Source organism: Nannospalax galili, unplaced genomic scaffold, assembly GCF_000622305.1.
Source record: "Nannospalax galili isolate Female #2095 unplaced genomic scaffold, S.galili_v1.0 scaffold951, whole genome shotgun sequence".
Taxonomy (NCBI): domain Eukaryota; kingdom Metazoa; phylum Chordata; class Mammalia; order Rodentia; family Spalacidae; genus Nannospalax; species Nannospalax galili.
This window is the reverse complement of record NW_008329324.1, coordinates 208,064-227,225: the sequence shown is the minus strand read 5'-3', so window position 1 is coordinate 227,225 and position 19,162 is coordinate 208,064. Positions and strand designations below refer to the sequence as shown.

The 19,162-nt window shown below is 45.2% G+C and overlaps 1 protein-coding gene across 4 annotated transcripts in view; it reads left to right on the top strand.

Annotated features, from left to right (window-relative positions):
• The window catches only part of Scn10a (sodium voltage-gated channel alpha subunit 10), a 129,029-nt gene extending 110,569 nt beyond the window's left edge, over positions 1 to 18,460 (top strand). For 3 of the 4 annotated variants that reach the window (XM_008836200.1, XM_008836195.1, XM_008836184.1), the window contains 7 exons: positions 845 to 967; positions 1,932 to 2,216; positions 4,697 to 4,750; positions 5,989 to 6,126; positions 8,267 to 8,371; positions 12,563 to 12,833; positions 17,244 to 18,460. In XM_008836200.1, coding sequence (XP_008834422.1) covers positions 845 to 967; positions 1,932 to 2,216; positions 4,697 to 4,750; positions 5,989 to 6,126; positions 8,267 to 8,371; positions 12,563 to 12,833; positions 17,244 to 18,460 — 2,193 coding nt within the window. Of the gene's footprint in view, positions 1 to 844; positions 968 to 1,931; positions 2,217 to 4,696; positions 4,751 to 5,988; positions 6,131 to 8,266; positions 8,372 to 12,562; positions 12,834 to 17,243 lie in introns of all 4 variants that reach the window. The other variant, XM_008836188.1, reaches the window with a different exon arrangement.
• Positions 18,461 to 19,162: the final 702 nt, after the last annotated feature.

Here is a 19,162-nt window from a genome sequence, read left to right as displayed (position 1 = left end):
CAGAAAGGAAGCTTGGCCGCCTGAATCTAGGGAGCATCAATGTGTGGGAATGGTTTTAATTGTCTAGAAGTCCATGTGAGTAATGAATCGACTCAGGGGACATCACAGAAAAGGGGGTGGAAAGAATGTAAGAGCCAGAGGAAGGGGTGGAGTGTCATGGAAGCCCGTCTTCTGAGTATGACATGGACATTGCACTCTTGAACTCACAGCAGCTGTGATTATCTGAACATGATTGAGCCCATCAACATCCTGTCATGAGTGAGAAGGGGCTCCTGAGACCCCACCCGTCCCAAAGGATCTATAGGAAGTTAATGGTTGCTAGAGGAGGAAGAAACAATTTCTTCAGTGGTGTAGCCATTGGTAAGGTGCCCGGGCTTTATAAGTAACCCCTCAGCTATGCTCCTATAAGCAAACTTATAGGAAACTCATTGGGTCACATACAGAGACAGACAGACAGACAGACAGACAGACAGACAGACAGACATGAAGTAGAAATGGTTCTAGTTAGGAAGAGGAAGGAAATCAATGAGAGAAGGAGGACAGTAGAGAGTCATGGCAGGGTAAATATGATTATCAAAACATATACATGTATGAACATGTCATAATGAAGCTTATTACTATGTAAAATTAGTATGCGCTAATAAACATTTTTACTTTTCTAAAAGAGAAGGGCTTTCTACTTTCTAGATTTTTTTCCCTGGATTTCAGAATAATGTGGGAGCCAGGGCAACAGCCTAGAGAGACGAAGCAGGAACTGGGAAGCTAGACAGAGAGTTCCTGTCTCTTTCCACAAGGCTGTTTTCTAGAACCCTGGGGTAATGTTTTCCTTTCTGCCTACTCTCAGATCTCTCTGACAAGCCTCATAGCAAAGATTCTTGATTATTCAGATGTGGCACCCATCAAAGCTCTTCGGACACTCCGTGCCCTGAGGCCACTGCGGGCTCTGTCTCGATTTGAAGGCATGAAGGTAAGACCTGTCTCAGAACTCCTCAGCATTTGATAATATATCCCCCCACCCATGCTTTCATACTACTGACCCAAAACTCCAGGTTCCACCTCCAGAGATTGACTCAGTGTCTCCCCTTCTTGCTCAGACTTTGGTCACAGAGCCCATCCTTGTCTCCCCCTCAGGGTCTCCTGTAAAAACCTTTTCCATTGTTGCCCATAAATATCACCACCACCCTACCTCATTCCCTCAGGGAAGTGGTCCTGATTCAGAGTTATATCTTCTGTTTCTGCCTCCCAACTCTGCTTCTTGTTCTTGTCCCCAGCACCTACAGAACACTCAGTGCTCCATCTTCTCTCCAATATCCCATGGAAATATAGAGATATCCTCAGCTCCACATCTTAGCACCCACCATAACACATCTCTCCTAACACAGTCATTACGTACTGTGAATTTTCTCTCCCACTGGCCCTTCATTCTCCACTGTTGTCAGCTTCTACCCTGTCCTACCTCCACTGTTGGCTCAAAGTAATCACTATAGCTTAACAAATAAAAATGGTGTTTTAAAATTAACTTGGGGTCTGGGAAGATAGTTCAATCAGTACTTACTTTGCAAACAAGAGGACATGAGTTCAATCCCCAGAGCCCATGTTAAAATACATATAATAATAAAAGTTGGGCATGATGGTATATGCTGAGGAGGTGGAGCCAGGTAGAACCTTGGGGCTCCCTAGCCAACCAGTGTAGCCTACTTGGTGAGATCTGGAACAATCAGAAACCTTGCCTCAAAGCAGATGAATGGTGTTCCTGACATAACATCCAGGGTTCCACATGTGCACACACACACACACACACACACACACACACACACTTACGCACATACATGTGTACACACAAGCATTTTTGAAGGAGAAAGAAAGCAATGGGATCTAGTAAGGAGAAGTGACAATTTGGGGATTCCAAGTCATTTTCTATTTCCGACCAGGTAGTGGTGGATGCACTGGTGGGTGCTATCCCCTCCATCATGAACGTCCTCCTCGTCTGCCTCATCTTCTGGCTCATCTTCAGCATCATGGGCGTGAACCTTTTTGCAGGGAAATTTTGGAGGTGTGTCAACATCAGCAGTAATCCGTTTTCTGTTGTGAATTCAACAATGGTGGACAACAGAGAAGACTGTCGGAATCAAAACTACACTGGCTGCTTCTTCTGGGTCAATGTGAAAGTCAACTTTGACAACGTTGCGATGGGTTACCTTGCACTTCTTCAGGTGGTGAGTCATTTCTCAAATCCATTGTTCTACTCCTTTTGTCTGATCAATAAATGGAGCTTCCAGGGTCTTCCAGAAGAATCTATGTAGAGATGCTGTAAGGGGTTATACTAAGTGTGACCTGAAGTCATTCTGTATCTCCACAGATGGCACACTAGTGAGCTCTGAGCTCCCAGGCTAAAATTAGGTGAGTCTGACTATGAGAATGGAATAGAAAGCTGTATCTGTCATAGGGTCATATCAACTGATGGCTTACAATACACCACCTGTACAGAAAGGCATGGCATAGCCACAGCTCAGTCTTTACTTCTCATTGTCTCCTAAATGATAATGCATTATAGCTAATTAAATTATTGTAATGGTGGATAATACTGGAGACAAGAGTCAAACACAGTCACACTTTCCATTCATCCATTCACCCCTTCCTTCATCCACTTGCTCATTCAGTTGTTGCTTCATTAAAGTGTGGTTACATTGCTTATACATCTGGCACATTTACCTGTGAGTTCCTGCATTTCACCTCTTGATCATGTATTCAGGGAATGAATAATCCCTGAGTAGCTATGGCCTTCCAGGAACTGTGCTTACTCCCAGGACATACAGTTAGAACTGGCTCCAGGCACTGATGCTATTAGAAAAAATGAACAAATATGTAAATGGAAACTGTGCAGCAAATGCTGTAACAGGTCTAGAGGAGCAAAGCCTGAGGTCTATTACAGAGCACACCTAGCTTTGTGACCTTAAGAACACTAAAACTGGGCTGGGGAGATGGTTCAGTGGATAAGAGCCCTTGCTGCACAAGCACGATGACCTGAGTTCAGATCCTCGGCACTCCACGTTCATTGAGAGACCCAATCTCAAGGAAATAAGGCAAAGAGTGATAGAGGACATCCAGAAATCTCCTCTGGCCTCTGTATGCATGAGCAGAGGAAACACACACACACACACACACACACACACACACACACACACAAATGCTAAAACTGGAGACAGAAATGTGGAGGTCTCCTAGTCCCGGCTTCTATCTTCCAGATACATATCCCATTTTATATCATGCACGCAAGGTGGGAAAATGACTGGGAAGATGGCAACCCCAATGGGGTACAGAGCAACCTCATAGAACTGGTCCTACATCCTGGCAACTAGGGTCCCAGCTGAGATCATGGTCTAGGAAGTTCCATGTCTTCAATGCCACTCTATTCAGAAACAGATGAACTACTTTAAATTGTGTGAAATTAGTCAAGTTACCCAATGACTCTTTTAAAAAAACATTTTATTGATTCTTTGAGAATGAGAACAAAATGAGAATTTCATGCAATATATTTTGATCATATTCAGACACTCCTTCCCCCATCTTCTCCATCCTCCCCATCCTATCACCCCCTTCCTGACTTTATGTGGGTTTTTTTTCTTTTTTTGTCTTTTAAATTTTTTTTTTTTTATGTGTACGAGTGTATTGCCTGCATGTATGTGAGTGCACCTGTGTCATGCAATGCTGCGGAGCTCAGAAGAGGGCTTGGGATTCCCCTGCAACTGGAGTTAAGGACAGTTCATAGCTGCCATGTGGGTGCTGGGGATTGAACCCAGGTCCTCTGCAAGAGCAGTCAGTGCTCTTAACCGCTGAACCATCTCTCCAGCCCCTTTTTTATCTTTTTTTGGTTTTTAAGCCTATAGATTCTAACTTGTGTTCCTCAAATGCTCTTGGGTTTGGGGTCATCCTTCAGAGTGTGGTCAACCTACAAGGTGTCACACCCTTAAAAAAAATTAACTTTCTATTTCCCAGCAGCAGCTAACAGTTGCCAGTAGATCCTCAGCTAGGGCTTGGACTTCTTGCCCACCTCCCTCCATCCATGCTGGGTTTTTGTCTGGCTTGGGCTTGCACTAGTCTTGTGCATGCTGTCACAAGTGCTGTGAGTTCATATGTATAACTACCCTGTGGTGTCCAGACAACATCGTTTCCTTATATTCATCTACCACCTCTAGCTCTTACAATCTTCCTGCCCCTTCTTCCACAGTGATCTCTGAGCCTTGGGAGGTGAATGTGTGATATAGTATCCCATTAGCACTCTGCAGTCTCTTATTCTCTGCACATTGCCCAGTTGTGGGTTTCTGTGTTAATCACCATCTGCAAGAAGCTTCTCTGGTGAGAGCTGAGAGATGAACTAATCTATGAATATAACAATAAATCTTTAGGAATTGGTTTAATACTATGTCTATTTAGCAAAAAAAAATCATAGTAGGTTCTCCTGTACAGCCCCTGACCTGTCTACCCACACAGGGTCCTGGCTCTGATAACAGTGCCAGGTATGGGCTCCATCTATCAAGTGAGCCCAAAGATTCTTTTCCTCTCCCTTTAAACCCAAGCTCTTTCTTCCTTGAGCCCCCCTACTAAGCTTCCTGCTCTCTCCCACTGGGCAAACATGGCCTGAGAAGGGTCCAGTTAGATGGGCACACACTGAAAGTCCTCTGCTTTTTGTTTCTAGGCAACCTTCAAAGGCTGGATGGACATTATGTATGCAGCTGTTGATTCTCGAGAGGTGAGTCTTGGCCCCTTATGCCCGTAGCCTTCTGCTCTATGTGTCTTGTTGCATCTGGCTGTATCTGAAATGATTCAAATGTTTGGTGCCAAAAGAGCCAGTCTTCCATCAGCCTCCCACAACCCATCTCTGCAGCTACATCCAGCTGGCCTAATTATCCTGTGCCCTTTCATGCATGCTCCTTAGGCTTCTTAAGCACATCCTCTGCTCTCCATCAAAGAGACCATCAGATACTCTCTAAAAGACAGTGTACTTGAATCCACTCCCTAGACAGGGGTGGGAACCAGGGCAGTGGTTGGACTAAGAACAAATTTGAAGAAATGTCAGGCATACATAAGGGCCAGGTGGGAGTGGTTTTATTAGTTACTTTTGTTGTTGCTGTGACCAAACTCTTGACAAGAAGCAATGTAAGGAAGGATGTAGGTTGTTTGAGGGTTTTTTGTTTTGTTTTGTTTTTTTTTTGGTCAGGGCAGCTTATTGTTAAAAGGGATATGGATATAGTCCATCATGGTGGGCAAGGCATGGCAGCAGGAGTGTGAGGAGGCTGGTCAGGTCTCATCCTCAGTCAGGAAGCAGAGAGTAGACAGAAAGTAGGGCTAGGCTATAAAACTTCAAGGAGCACCCACAAGTATCCACAGCTTCCAACAAGGATCCACCTCCTAAAGGTTCCATAACCTTCCCAAACAGTTCCATCTGATGAAAACCAAATGTCCAAACACATGAGCCCATATAGGACAGCTGTACTGGTAAGGAAGGATCTCTTCCTGGTGTGGCAGGCACAAATGATGCCCTGCATGTCCTCCAGCCCACCTAGGAGTCCTCTTGAATTTCCATCCTTTTCTTTTTTGAATACTTTCTTCAGTGTTCTAGAACTTACTCAGCAGCCTCTATCCCAAAGACAGGGGATGCGATGTCCCTGGGAGCCACTCTCATTGATAAGTCTTAGGAGCCCATAGATAAACACATCAGTTTCCCTTGGTGGTACCATTCTGGGGTATTTCTATAGTCCTCAGAGGAGTGCACAGGATAGAGCCCCAGTTGCCTGCAGCAATTGCCTGGTTAGTAATACCCCCTTCATCAGACTTTCACTTCTGCTCCTGCTTTGCTCTCACTCCCTTGATCCCACTTCCCAAGATGAACTACTGCACCCAGAGCCTTGCCTCAGGGTTGACTTTCAGGGAAAATCTAAACTAAAATACCCACCCTCCTTGCCATCTCCCGCCTTGTCTTGACCGTAGGTGGACAATCAGCCCAAGTGGGAGGATAATATATACATGTACCTGTACTTCATCGTCTTCATCATCTTCGGAGGCTTCTTCACACTCAATCTCTTTGTTGGGGTCATAATCGACAACTTCAATCAACAGAAAAAAAAGATAAGTAGGGTTTGGGTATCTTTTCCATAGTAATGAATCTTGTACTTTCTGTTCCCTCGACAGTTGTGGCCTCCTGGTCTTTCATGCCTGTAGCACCAGGCTGACATTTGTCCCTGGGTGTCTTCTTCATCCCGGTCTAGTGCTTGGGGCTACTACTGCTGGGAGAGCTGGACTTCACACAGTATGAGCAATGCTTTCCACCCCAGCTTCCCCTCCCTCTTCCCAGAGTGACCTCAGTCTTCCCAGCTGGAATCAAGTATGTTGGAAGTGTCACAGATGGCCCCTTAGGAAGTACCAACAGGGAAAGAAAGGACTCTGGCACTTGCTGTTCTAGAGCTCTGACTGCCAAAGGACTGAGTCAGGACACCTCAGGAAGGGCCAGGGCCTCAAGCACTGGCAGAACCCCAACCTTTTTGGGATGGGGAAGAAGGCGCTTGCTCCATGGATGCTGACTCAGCTTCATAGGGACCTAATCACAGATAATATCAAATTACAATAAAACATGAGAGTGTTAAAGGTATAAAAGGCCTTCGTGTTGTCCTCTCATGTGGCACCTCTGCAATAGAGAGGGCAGCATTCTAAGTTCATGTAAACAGAGATCCAGGAAGAAAAGGAGTCATGAGGTTGAACCACACAGCCCAACACATCCTTTGGCAGCACACAAGCCTGGGTTTACATTCCTGGCTCTATTCCTGGCTGGACAGGTGGTACTGGCAATATTTTAAACCTTAGGGAAGAGGGTAGGGATGGTTCAGTCAATAAAGTGCTTGCCACACAAACATGAGGACCTGAGTTCAGATCCCTCATACCACACACCTGTAATCCCAGAGCTAGGGAGGCAGAGACAGGCAGATCTCTGAAGTTCACTGGCCAACCAGCCTAGCTGAATCAGTGAGCTCCAGGTGTAGTGAGAGACCCTGCTTCAAAGAATAAGGTGATGAGCAATTGAGGAATACACCTGGTAACATTCTCTTACCTCCATATGCAGGGGCACATGGGTATGTATGTACCTGCATGCCCACATAAACATGTTCACATGAACACATACATACAACATACACACACATACACACACACACACACACACACACACATACACACCCTCTCTGGCTCTTACTTCTCTCACCTATCCAATGGGATTAATAGTTTGTATTCCCAAAAATGTGGCACAAGGTGAATAAAACCCCATAGAAAGGGCAACTAGTTTAGTACTGAATACATAGTGGGCACTGGATGCTCAATGATTCTGTTATAATTTAGAATCTCTCTTCAGTGGGGCAAGCATCCCACCTATAGGAAATCCTCAGCCATGGTCCTGGGCATTGGGAAAGGTCAGGAGGGGTCTGTAGGAGCCCCAGGGGGAGCTCAGCAATATAGTACCGACCAGTACCACCAGAACCTGGTGGGGCTTTGAAATCTTGTAGACAATGCTTTCTTCAATTTACAGAGGAGGAAACTGAGGTCTTTGTTGTTTGATGGAATGCAATGAGCCTGTGGTCAAGCAAAGCAAGAGACAACATCTCTCCCAGTCCACAGATCAGCTCATTTTTTCCCAGCATTCACAACGACAAATTTCCATGAGCAAGCCACTGAAACAGGCTTCCAAATTATGTCAGAAAGTGCAAATATTGGAAAAAAGAAGTCCAAAAGTTCCCAAGAACTACCACTCAATCCACCCAGGCCTGGGGTGGAAGCCCTCTCCAGCGGTGTATGGTCTAACATCATAGCAGCAGAGGGCAGTACAGTTGGCAGGCCTCACAAGAACCCATCAAAAGCCCCTCAAAGGTCATAATCCCAAGGATAAAGCAATGACTATCCCCAGATCTCCACCCCCCCCATCCTGTCCAGAAAAGATTTAAGCTTCTATGTCCCTGAGTCTTTACTCCAGATGCAAGAGAAGCTCTTGTTCCCTGGCAGGGAATTACTCCAGAAGCTCACTGAATTTACCTAGAATGAACAGCCTGCAGCCAAAGGTCAGGCTCAGCTTCACCCAGACAAGATACTCTTCATCCTAGGCTTGGAGTGCTTTCCTGCAGAAGAGAGAGGGCTGGAATGGTTCTTTCCATACAGAATTCTCAGGTTTTGTTGTACCTTGGGGACCTCGTTACTTTAATAACAGCAGTGTGATCCTCCCTTGCACCTAGGGGGCCAGGACATCTTCATGACAGAGGAACAGAAAAAGTACTACAATGCCATGAAGAAGCTGGGCTCCAAGAAGCCCCAGAAGCCCATCCCACGGCCCCTGGTGAGCCACTAAGTTTCTCTCTAGAACAGCAGGTTTGTGGATACAGCCTGGGGTGAGTGGGAGCCTAGCCACTGCTATGTAGAAGAGACCTGGGTTGAGTCTAAAATGAGGAAGTTTCCCAGGCCCCAAAACTGAGAGTTTAAATGAAGAACCTAGTCTTCTCAAGTAAAAATAGCTGCTATAGCTGCTTCAGATAAACTTGTCTGAGGAAGCACTACATTCCCAACAATTTAGGGTCCAATCAAAGTCAAATAGATTGCCAAATGATAGTAAGAGTGGTTAGAGATTGTAACGGTAGTTAGCGCCCAAGAGACGAAACATGTCTATGCTCGTGTACAGTGATCTATGTTATAACGGGCAGACTGGAAGGGATATAGTCAAAACCCAATACCCCTAGGATCCAAGATGTAGACATAGGCATGGTCCAGTGGCCTAATGACCAAAGAACCAAATGCATCCCATTCTGCAGTTTAAAAGATTGGCTAAAGGTTAGAGCTAGACTCCGCCTTAATTTCTTTTTCTCATGAAGATCTCAGAAGGCATGCCTTCATGTCCCTCCAGTAAAGTAACCATACCACACATGACCTCACAGAGGCTCTTCTCATCAGACCCCTGGATGGCCCTAAGGTGGCATCCTTCTTGGAAATGAGTGAGCAGACTTGGGGAATGAAGGTGCTCAATTCCTGAGCCGTCCACTCTAGGGAAAGAAAGTGGTCTCTTGTCCCTTTCTATGGCTAAGATGTAGCATTTATAAAGAAAAAGACAGGCACTTTCCATGGCACAGTCTTTAGCCCTTCCCCACACAGAAGGACCTTCAACGAAGGACCAGGCCCTTTCCACAGCAGTTAGCGAGATATTCCTTCTTTTGGCCCAGGCGTTAGGGTTCCTACATCAAGGTGTGACCCTTATATAAGTTACTCCAAACCTGGTGGGCACAGAGTCTCAGAACTTTTATAGAAGACAAAAACAGTTATTAGCTTTTACACACTTTATTTGTAAACTGTGGCCATCAATTTATTACTATTCTAGAATCTGAAAAGAAGTATTAGATGGTGAATGGCAGGAAGCACCAACCACTGTAAGGGGAGAGGATTCCTTCTAAATACCCTATAAAATAAAGACAAATGGGCTTTGATAAGCCTGAGCAAGAGTGTGTAAGGCTTACTGAGTGCCTCTCTATTAAGAAATGCACAAACACACACAGACAGGTTGCGGGGAGAAAAAGAGAGAGAGGAAGAGAGAGAGAGAGAGAGCTGGGGGGAGATAGCTATTTGTGAACTACTTGCTTTGTAAGCATGAGGACTTGAGTTTAATCCCCAGAACACATATTTTTTAAAATATCTGAGTGTGGTAATATGTACTTATGATCTCAGCACTGGTGAGGCAGACACAGATGAATCTCTGGGGCTCACCAACCTGCCAGCCTAACCTATTGGGAGAGCTCCAGGCCATTACAGACCTTGTCGCTAAGCAAGGTTAATGACACCTGAGGAACAACACCTGAAATTGTCTCCTGGCCTCCACATGCATGTACAAACATGTGCACAAACATCCAGAAACACACACACACACACACACACACACACACACGCATGCACGCACACACACACGCACGCAGGCACGCACGCACACCAAGTCCAATGGGTAGTAACAGGCTCAAAATTAAAAGATACAGATGAAAGCCTGAGCCCACCCAGCCAATGGGATTCGAGACAGGGATGATAGGAGCAGGCAGCTGAGTTTATGTCACCTTCACTGGCCACCACATTAGTGCTGAGCTCCCATTTGAACCAGAGAATCCTGTGCCTGGGGCAGCCTTTGGCAAAATCAAGTTTTTAGCTCTTTCCTCCAGCTTCTCCCCTCTTATAAACTAACCCCACAGGCCACTGGATCTTCCTCCTCTCATTGTCCCTAGAATAGGGTAGACTTAATTTTTAAAGTGGCCTGTACATACAAAGGCATGAACCTAGTGCTGGAATACCAGGCAATACAGTCAGAGTGGAAATGGTGGGTGGGGACCAATTCTCCCAGTGAAGAATGAAGTCACGGCCAGGATCCTCCACTTCCTCCAGTGGTAGTGTGAGAAGGGAAGTAGACTTTACAGCCCAACTCTGTTCATAGCTCTCCATCTGGAGGAGAGTTGTATTACTACCTGACTATCAACACATGGCTAGTCTTAGTATAGGAGCATGGCTCTCCCCTTAATATTATAGTCCAAGTGGGATGAACATTCATGTCTTTGTTCCCTAATCTAGAAAAGTTGAAAGAAGGCTGGGATATTCCAAAGAAGCTTTGAAATCTTAGGGAAACCAGCAGAGCAGAGACTAAGCAGACTGTGCATAGTTGCTCTCCAGGGCCCATAGGCCTTGGCCCATCCTTGCTCTGGCCAACATCTTGGCATCACCTGCCCAGTGACACAAACCAGATCATCTGCCCTCCTTAAAGTCTAAAACCAAGAAGGAAACTCAAGGGAAAAACACAATTCCTATTTCATCCCAGCATTACTGGAGACTTTAGCATACAAGCCTTGGCTCTGGCAGCCCTAAGAAGCTAGACTCTGCCTGCCATCCTCAATAAGCCAAATAAAGAGACAAGCAATAGTGAAAAGAAAAGAAGTGAGATTTACTTAACATGGCCACACTGGTAAGAGAAACAAATAGGGGAGTCCAGGGACTCCCAAGTCCATCTTTGCAGTCCTGACATGAGGTTTAAGTTTAAATAGGGGGCAAGAGGTATGCTAACTAGGAGGTCCTAGTGAAGGTGTGGTCCCATCCACTGACCTGTCATTGTCTCATCTCCAGTCTATCCTTCAAGGTAGTTTGACAAGTTGTCTGAATAGTATGAAATTTCTTCTTGGAAGATAAGTTCCTTCTCTGACTGGCACCAGACCTTTGGTCTTTTCCTTCACCCATGAGATGCCTGGGTAAATCCTAATTCCTCCAGGTCTATTGTCTCAGGAGTGTGATCACCAAAGGGAAGGGCACAGATATCTCTCTTTAGAACACCACTCCTGCCAGGACAACTGTGCTAAGACTCCATCTTCCCAGGCCTAGCTTCCTTTCTATGGGGTTATTGTCACTGGAATGTTCACCTGCTCCCTTTGGGAATCCCCAACAGGTCAAGCTGGTTAGATAAGCGGAGCATTAGCATAGGAGTTCTGCACCCCAGGGGTGTGGGTGCCATTCCTGGCAGAGCTAACCCACTACCACATGCATACCACGAATCCTGTGCCTCTGCTGAAGCCCACAATCTAAATCTCATCTTATCCACAGAAAAAGCTAAAGGTTCTAAAGACTGGGATGTTTTATTCTGTAACATTCTCTGCTATAGAAACTACCAAAAACAGGTCTCACATACACTACATTATAAGAAAATAATAGATTCTAGACTGTCACATCATCAGTCGCCTACTTTATCATCTCTGAAGGGACCAAGGGTTATTAGGATGTGATCCCTGCTCACAGGGACACAGGAACAGCCAGAAAGAGGCTCCATTCCCAAAAGTCACACTATCTAGCACCAACCCAATGTCTACTTGTTTTAAATAGAAGTCATGTGACCATGAACGGGCCTTTATTTTTTTTCCATTTTCAGTGATGAAATAGAGGAGCTTAGTAGCTCAGCAATCCCCTCCCACCCCAGGATGTAAACCAAAAGGTATGCATAGAACCAGGCTCTCTCTGGTCTGATTCTCTGCTCTGACCCAGCAAGGTAGCAATGACTCCCCTATACTGTGAAGCAGAAGGCACATATCAGCAGCACCTCCCCTCTCTGCCTGCATGGCAGCTTCTGGAAGCTCCCTGGTGGACTATGGCAGGTTCTTCACCACCATTGTGGTCACACATGTAGAATCCTGAAATGTCTTCCTACAGAATTCAATTTCATGAAAGCCAGTAGGGTAGTTACGAAATGTTACATGTGGTTAATTAAGAGCTGCTCATTCTGTCTCTTCCATTCACTCAAGTTACTGAGGATCTATGGCGTGATAGATACTATGCAGGTATTAGAACTGTAAGCAAGATGGACAAAGTTCCTGCCCTCAGGGAACAGGCTAGAGTGACTGGCATAGGATAAAGAATAGGATGAGAAGGCAAGGATGCCCAGGCCTGGATCCTGAGGTGCTCTCGTAGCTAACAGTGGAATGCAAGAGACTAAACAGTGGCCTGATGCCTCCATTTCTTGCTTTCTCAGAACAAGTATCAGGGCTTTGTCTTTGACATTGTGACCAGACAAGCTTTTGACATTGGAATCATGGTCCTCATTTGCCTCAACATGATCACCATGATGGTGGAGACTGATGAGCAAAGTAAGGAGAAGACGGAGATCCTGGCCAGAATCAACCAGTTCTTCGTGGCTGTGTTCACAGGCGAGTGTGTCATGAAGATGTTTGCCTTACGGCAGTACTACTTCACCAACGGCTGGAATGTGTTCGACTTCATTGTGGTGATCCTTTCCATTGGGAGTAAGTGACATCCATGGGCGAGGGAGGGAGCCTTGTGTCTGCTCAGGGTTGATTTGGTTGCTCTTTTCAAACCAAGGAGATAGCCAACTCCCTTTTTTAAAAAATGTGTGTGTGTAAAAAAAAAATGTGTGTGTATGTATAAATGTGCAGGCACACACATGCCATGAAACGTGTGTGGAGGTTAGAGGACAACCTCAGGTGTCAGTCCTCACTTTGTACCTTGTTTGAGACAAGGTTTCTTATTGGCTATCTGACCCATGAGCCTCTGTGGAGTATCCTGCATCCACCTCCCATTTTGCTATAAGAGCGCTGGGTTAGACACATGCTACTCTGCGTCCAGCTTTCTGTGATTTTACCCTCTGAGCCATCTCCCCAGCCCTCCCACTCACTTTCAAAGCTCACGTCGTAAGTTAGAAGAGCCCAGTATGTGCTGCCTTCCAGAGCAGACGTTAAATGCCCCTTGGGATTCTCTCAGTTTGTTCTGCTGCTATTCTCCGTGCTATTGTAATACACTAGCAAGCACCTACTGTGTGCACAGCCCATTTCCAGAACCAACAGGGAACAAGCTTCTCCTAAGAACCTAAGGCTATAAGATGACAGGGTTCCCAGTGGGCCTCCCTTACTAATACAGTTGTCAAAGCAGACAGTGGTGGTGTTATATGAAGTGACTCTTAAAATATTTCCTGGGAAAGGAGGTGAGTTGCCAGCAGAGTAGGGAAAGGCTAAGAGATCCTTCAAAGGTGAATCTTAAATTGAGGGTCTGGAATTAAATCTCTATATTACTGTCCTCTTAGGGGACATGGATAATAGAAAAGTGGAGGAATCAATTCAACAAGGTCAGTGCTATAAAGACATTGTCTGGGTGTTATTGAATAGAAGGCTCTATTTTGAGTGCAGTGGTGTTCAGAGAGAATTAATAGAGTTGGACTCTAACATGAGGAATGGAGCCACTGTAACTGAGTACTCACTGAGCTCTGAGCACTGGGCTGGGTGTGGTGAATCCTTGTGGCAGCTCTGTGAAGGAGGCATTGCTGTCTTCATCTTCTACATTTAAAATTGAGCCTCAGAGACCAGGAACGTTATGCCAGCCACAGAGCGTAAGAGGTTGATCTGGACTTAGACCTGGCTATGTCCTTCGAATGGACTAGCTACATCCCACCAAACACTAAGAGACTGGCTATATTAGTTACTTTCCTCATTACTGTTGCCAAATACCTGACAAAAAAACAACTTAAGAGAGGAGGGATTTATTTCAATTCATGGTTTAAGAAGGACTATAGTTCATCTTGCTGGAAAGGCAAAGCAGCAAGGACAAGAGGCAACTGGTCGTAGTACATCCACAGTCAGGAAGCAGAGAGACACGAATGCTGGCGCTCAACTCACTTTCCCCTTTTTGTTCAGTCCAGGACCCCAGACCATGGGATGACATCACCCATATTTAGGGTGGGTCTTCCTCAGTGAAACCTTTCAGAAACACCCTCAGAGACATACTCAGAACCATGTCTCCTAGGTGATTTAAATCTTGCCTGCTTGACAATGAAGATAAACCATCATAAGCCTTGTGGTTTAGCTGAAGTTTGACTCTTAAAAAGCCACATCCCAGCTTACCAACTTCATATTGAATCATAAGTATATCCTGATCCGTTATATCCTGACCTGCTTACTTGTCACGTCAAAGCACAGCTGTAGATTTAATTTTCCATTGATTTACTATCAAGAGCTAATAGCATCTAAATACAACTTGGCAGCAATTAATCACGCTCCCCATCCTAGTGTTGAAGCACAACCTTGGGTTGCCTTTATTTGTTTGGGGTCTACATTTGGATTTGTTTTGTCTTGGTATTGCTGCTATGGATTTTGGGGGGGGGTGCTGTTGTTTTTTGTTTGTTTGTTTGTTTTTGTTTTGTTTTTTTCTTTAGGGTCTCCCTGTAGCCCCAGCTGTCCTGGAACTCAAAGAGGTAGACCTCACAGAGATCCGCCTGCCTCTGCGTCCCAAGTGCTGGGACTACAGGTGTGCGCCACCATGCCCAGCACTGCTGTGTTTTTTAAATGTTTTATTTTTTATTTATTATTTTTATTTTATGTTTATGAGTGTATTGCCTGCATGTGAGTCCACCCATGTCATGCAATGCCACAGAGGTCAGAAGAGGGCATCAGATACCCCTGGAACTGGAGTTAAGGATGGTTTGTAGCCACCATGTGGGTTCTGGGAATCAAACCCGGCTCCTCTGCAAGAGCACTCAGTACTCTTAACCACTGAGCCATCTCTCCAGCCCCAATGCTGTGTTTAAAAAAAAAACATTTTATTGAGTTAAAATCATCATACAAAAAAACTGTACATACTTAATGCATACAACTTGGCAGGTTTGGAGATATGTATAAACCCATGAAAGCATTACCACAATCAATGCCATGTGTACCATTGCCTCCAAAAGTTTTTTCCCACCCTGGTTAGTTCATTACTTCATTAATTCCTTAGTTAGATGATGCTAAGGACATTTAAATAAGATCTGCCCTCTTAGCCATGTATGGTGTCACATGTCTGTAATCCAAGTAACTTGAGAGGCTAAGGTAGGAGGATTCTAGTAGGTGAATTTGAGGTCAGTCTGAGCTATATGATGAGGTCAAGGTCAACCTCAGTGTATTAGTCACTTTTCTGCTGCTGTGATAGAAACACTGACCAAAGCAATTTATAGAAGGAAGAGTTTATTTGAGCTTACGGTTCCAGGGGAATTAAAGTCCATCGTGGTAGGGAGGCATGGTAGCTGGAGGTAGCTGGAGCAAGAACAGCAGAAACTAAGCTCTCACATCATCACACAGGCACAGGAAGCAAGAGAGCGACTGGAGATCTGGCAAGGCTTAAGTACTCTCTAAGCCCACCCCCAGTGACGTGCTTCCTCCAGGATAGCCACATCTTCTAAAACCTCCCAAAACAGCACCATCATCTGGGGACAAAATGTCCAAACACTTAGACACTCAAATAAGAGTAAGACTGTCTCAAAAGCCTCAGTCAAGCAACATCAAACAAGAAGATCTATCCTTTTAGGTTTATTTCACTAATACAATGGGTATTTTTGTTGTTGACTAACTAGTTGGTTTTGGTTTGTTGGTTGTTTAATTTCTCTTCTAAAGTGAGAGATTCCCAAGGACATTGTGATTTTGTTAGAGATTTTCTTGTTTGACTTTCCATATCAATAATACAGAAATACCATGTGCCCTGTGGTGAGGACACTTAACTACCAGTTACTAGTCCCTACACAGCAGCCCTATCCACTGGGCAGGAATCCCTCACAGAAGCAACTGGAAAACCACCAGAAGAGGTGGGCTCTTCTATGTCCATCTTTCTGCTGTCCCTACTTTCCTCCCATTCTTCCTTCCCACCAGAAAGACACTTATTGAGTACCAAATTATTAAAAGTGTAAAGTCTCATCTCTCCTGAAATAGAATCCAGGAAAAGATTTGTACCATTTGTCTGGCAGAAGTAGATTATAGATTCACATAGGGAAGAATATTCCAGCTCAGCTGGACTTAAGGGGAGAGTTTTCACAGAGATTTTATAATATAGACCTACAATCTCATATTAGATACCATATAGGGAGCACATACATTCTTCATCTTTCTGAACTTTTTCACAGGATGAGGGGCAGTCACTGACCCTAAACAAGCCCATCTCGGCTTGAGCATAGAATAGAGCTCAACCACAGCTGGAATTGAAAGAAACAAATTAAAGGCATTATGGAGACAGCTGGCCAGTCAGAGTTTTCCTTCTTTAGCTGTCAGCAAGTTGCCCAACTCCATGCCCCCCTTATAATTAATGCCAGGATCCATACAATTATGTGAGGGACCATGTGCCACAACTGAGTCAATCTTCCCAGCAGGAGATAGGGAGATGAATCACAGGGGGTCTTGATCTACTTGGAGCACAGGATCAGGTTGGAGGAACAGGCATGGCTGTGTCATATTAGAAGCAAAGCATTGTGGGCATGTGGACTAGACTACAATCACTTCCAGCTGAACCTGGCTACAGAAGATAGGTGGTTGTTTATTATAATTATTAACACACATTAATTGAAGGAATTAATGGGGTTTACTATGATATTTCCACACATGCTTACATCGTGCATTGAAGAAGACAGGATTTTAACCTTAGAGATTGACTAATTAGATATTCTGGGTAGAGGGAAAGATAAGAACATGGTGGGAGGTCAAGTCCAATCTGAGGGAGGACGATTACTGCAATAGGTAGTTACTCAGCAGCACCTTGCACCAGGCCAGGCTCATAGGCCAGAGTCCTTGAATGAATGTCCAGATGGAAGTCTAAGAAAAGATGAGAAAATGTGATCATAACCAACTTGGTCAGAGCTCATGGTTGGAGACACTAATTGGATAATTTTCTTCCCTGTTTCAAAGGTCTGGTGTTTTCTGCAATTCTTACATCACTTGAAAGTTACTTCTCCCCGACTCTCTTCCGAGTCATCCGCCTGGCCCGAATCGGCCGCATCCTCAGGCTGATCCGTGCGGCCAAGGGGATCCGCACATTGCTCTTTGCCCTCATGATGTCCCTGCCCGCCCTCTTCAACATCGGGCTCCTGCTGTTTCTCGTCATGTTTATCTACTCAATCTTTGGAATGTCCAGCTTTGCTAATGTCAAGAATGAGGCTGGCATCGATGATATGTTCAACTTCAAGACCTTTGGCAACAGCATGCTGTGCCTCTTCCAGATCACCACGTCAGCTGGCTGGGATGGTCTCCTCAGCCCCATCCTCAACACAGGACCCCCCTACTGTGACCCCACCAATGCCAACGAAAATGGCTCCCATGGGAACTGTGGAAACCCAGCAGTGGGCATCATCTTCTTCACCACCTACATCATCATCTCCTTCCTCATTGTGGTCAACATGTACATTGCAGTGATTCTGGAGAATTTCAACGTTGCCACAGAGGAAAGCACTGAGCCTCTGAGCGAGGATGACTTCGACATGTTCTATGAGACCTGGGAGAAATTTGACCCAGAGGCCACCCAGTTCATTACCTTTTCTGCCCTCTCAGACTTTGCAGACACTCTCTCTGGCCCTCTTAGAATTCCCAAACCCAATCAGAATATATTGATTCAGATGGACCTGCCCTTGGTCCCTGGAGATAAGATCCACTGCTTAGACATCCTTTTTGCCTTCACAAAGAATGTCTTGGGAGAATCTGGGGAGTTAGATTCTCTGAAAGCAAATATGGAAGAGAAGTTTATGGCAACTAATCTTTCAAAAGCATCCTATGAACCAATAGCTACCACCCTCCGGTGGAAGCAGGAAGACATCTCAGCCACTGTCATTCAAAAGGCCTATCGGAGCTATGTGCTGCACCGCTCCTTGACACTCTCCAGCCCCCTGAGTGTGCCCAGGGCTGAGGAGGATGCTGTGCCTCTCCCAAATGAAGGCTTTGTTACATTCATGGCAAATGATGATGGTGGGCTCCCAGACAAATCAGAAACTGCATCTGCCACATCTTTCCCACCATCCTATGATAGTGTCACCAGAGGCCTTAGTGACATTGTCCACATTAGCACATCCAGCTCAATGCAAAATGAAGATGAAACCATCAGTAAGGAAGAGAATAATCCCAGAGCACAGTGAGGATACTCCAGCATGGGTGGGTACAGTTCTAATGTGTTCTGCTGCTGTGTACCTCTTTCCCTCTACAGATGGCACCCATCTGCATCTTTACCAATGCATGCCACTGGTCACAGTGTCAGGACTGAGCGGGGATGTCCTTGCAAAAGGGCCCATACCAACAGAAATCAGAAGCCAAGAATATCTCCACTCAGACTTCCCGTCTCAATTTCCAACATGGCCAATTCTCTTACTTTCTGGAAAATGTCACTGCTCTATTTATTTTGGTTGTGACCAGAGACATTATTTACCAAGACAAACTTCTCAGAATCAGATTCCAGAGACACATAGCAAAGACACTGCTAATGGTCTCAGGTAGTCTTAGAGAACCACACAGAGATGGTGATATTACTTAGAATTTTGCATGATTGCATGCTGAGAGCTGCCAGCCACCACCTGTGGTCTATGTCATGAACCTTTGAGATAGCCATTAAAATGAATATTTTTAAAGGTATATCAAAACTAACATATCTGTGTGTGTGCATGTGTGTGTATATGTGAGGGCTTGTTTGTTTGCATGTGCATTTGGAGGCCAGAGGTCAACCTCTGGTGTTATGCCTCAGGCACCATCCACTTTTTGAGACAGGGTCTATCACTGGCCTGGAGCTCACTAAGTAAGTTAAACTGGCTGGACAACATGCCCAGGCATCTGGCTGTCTCTGTCTC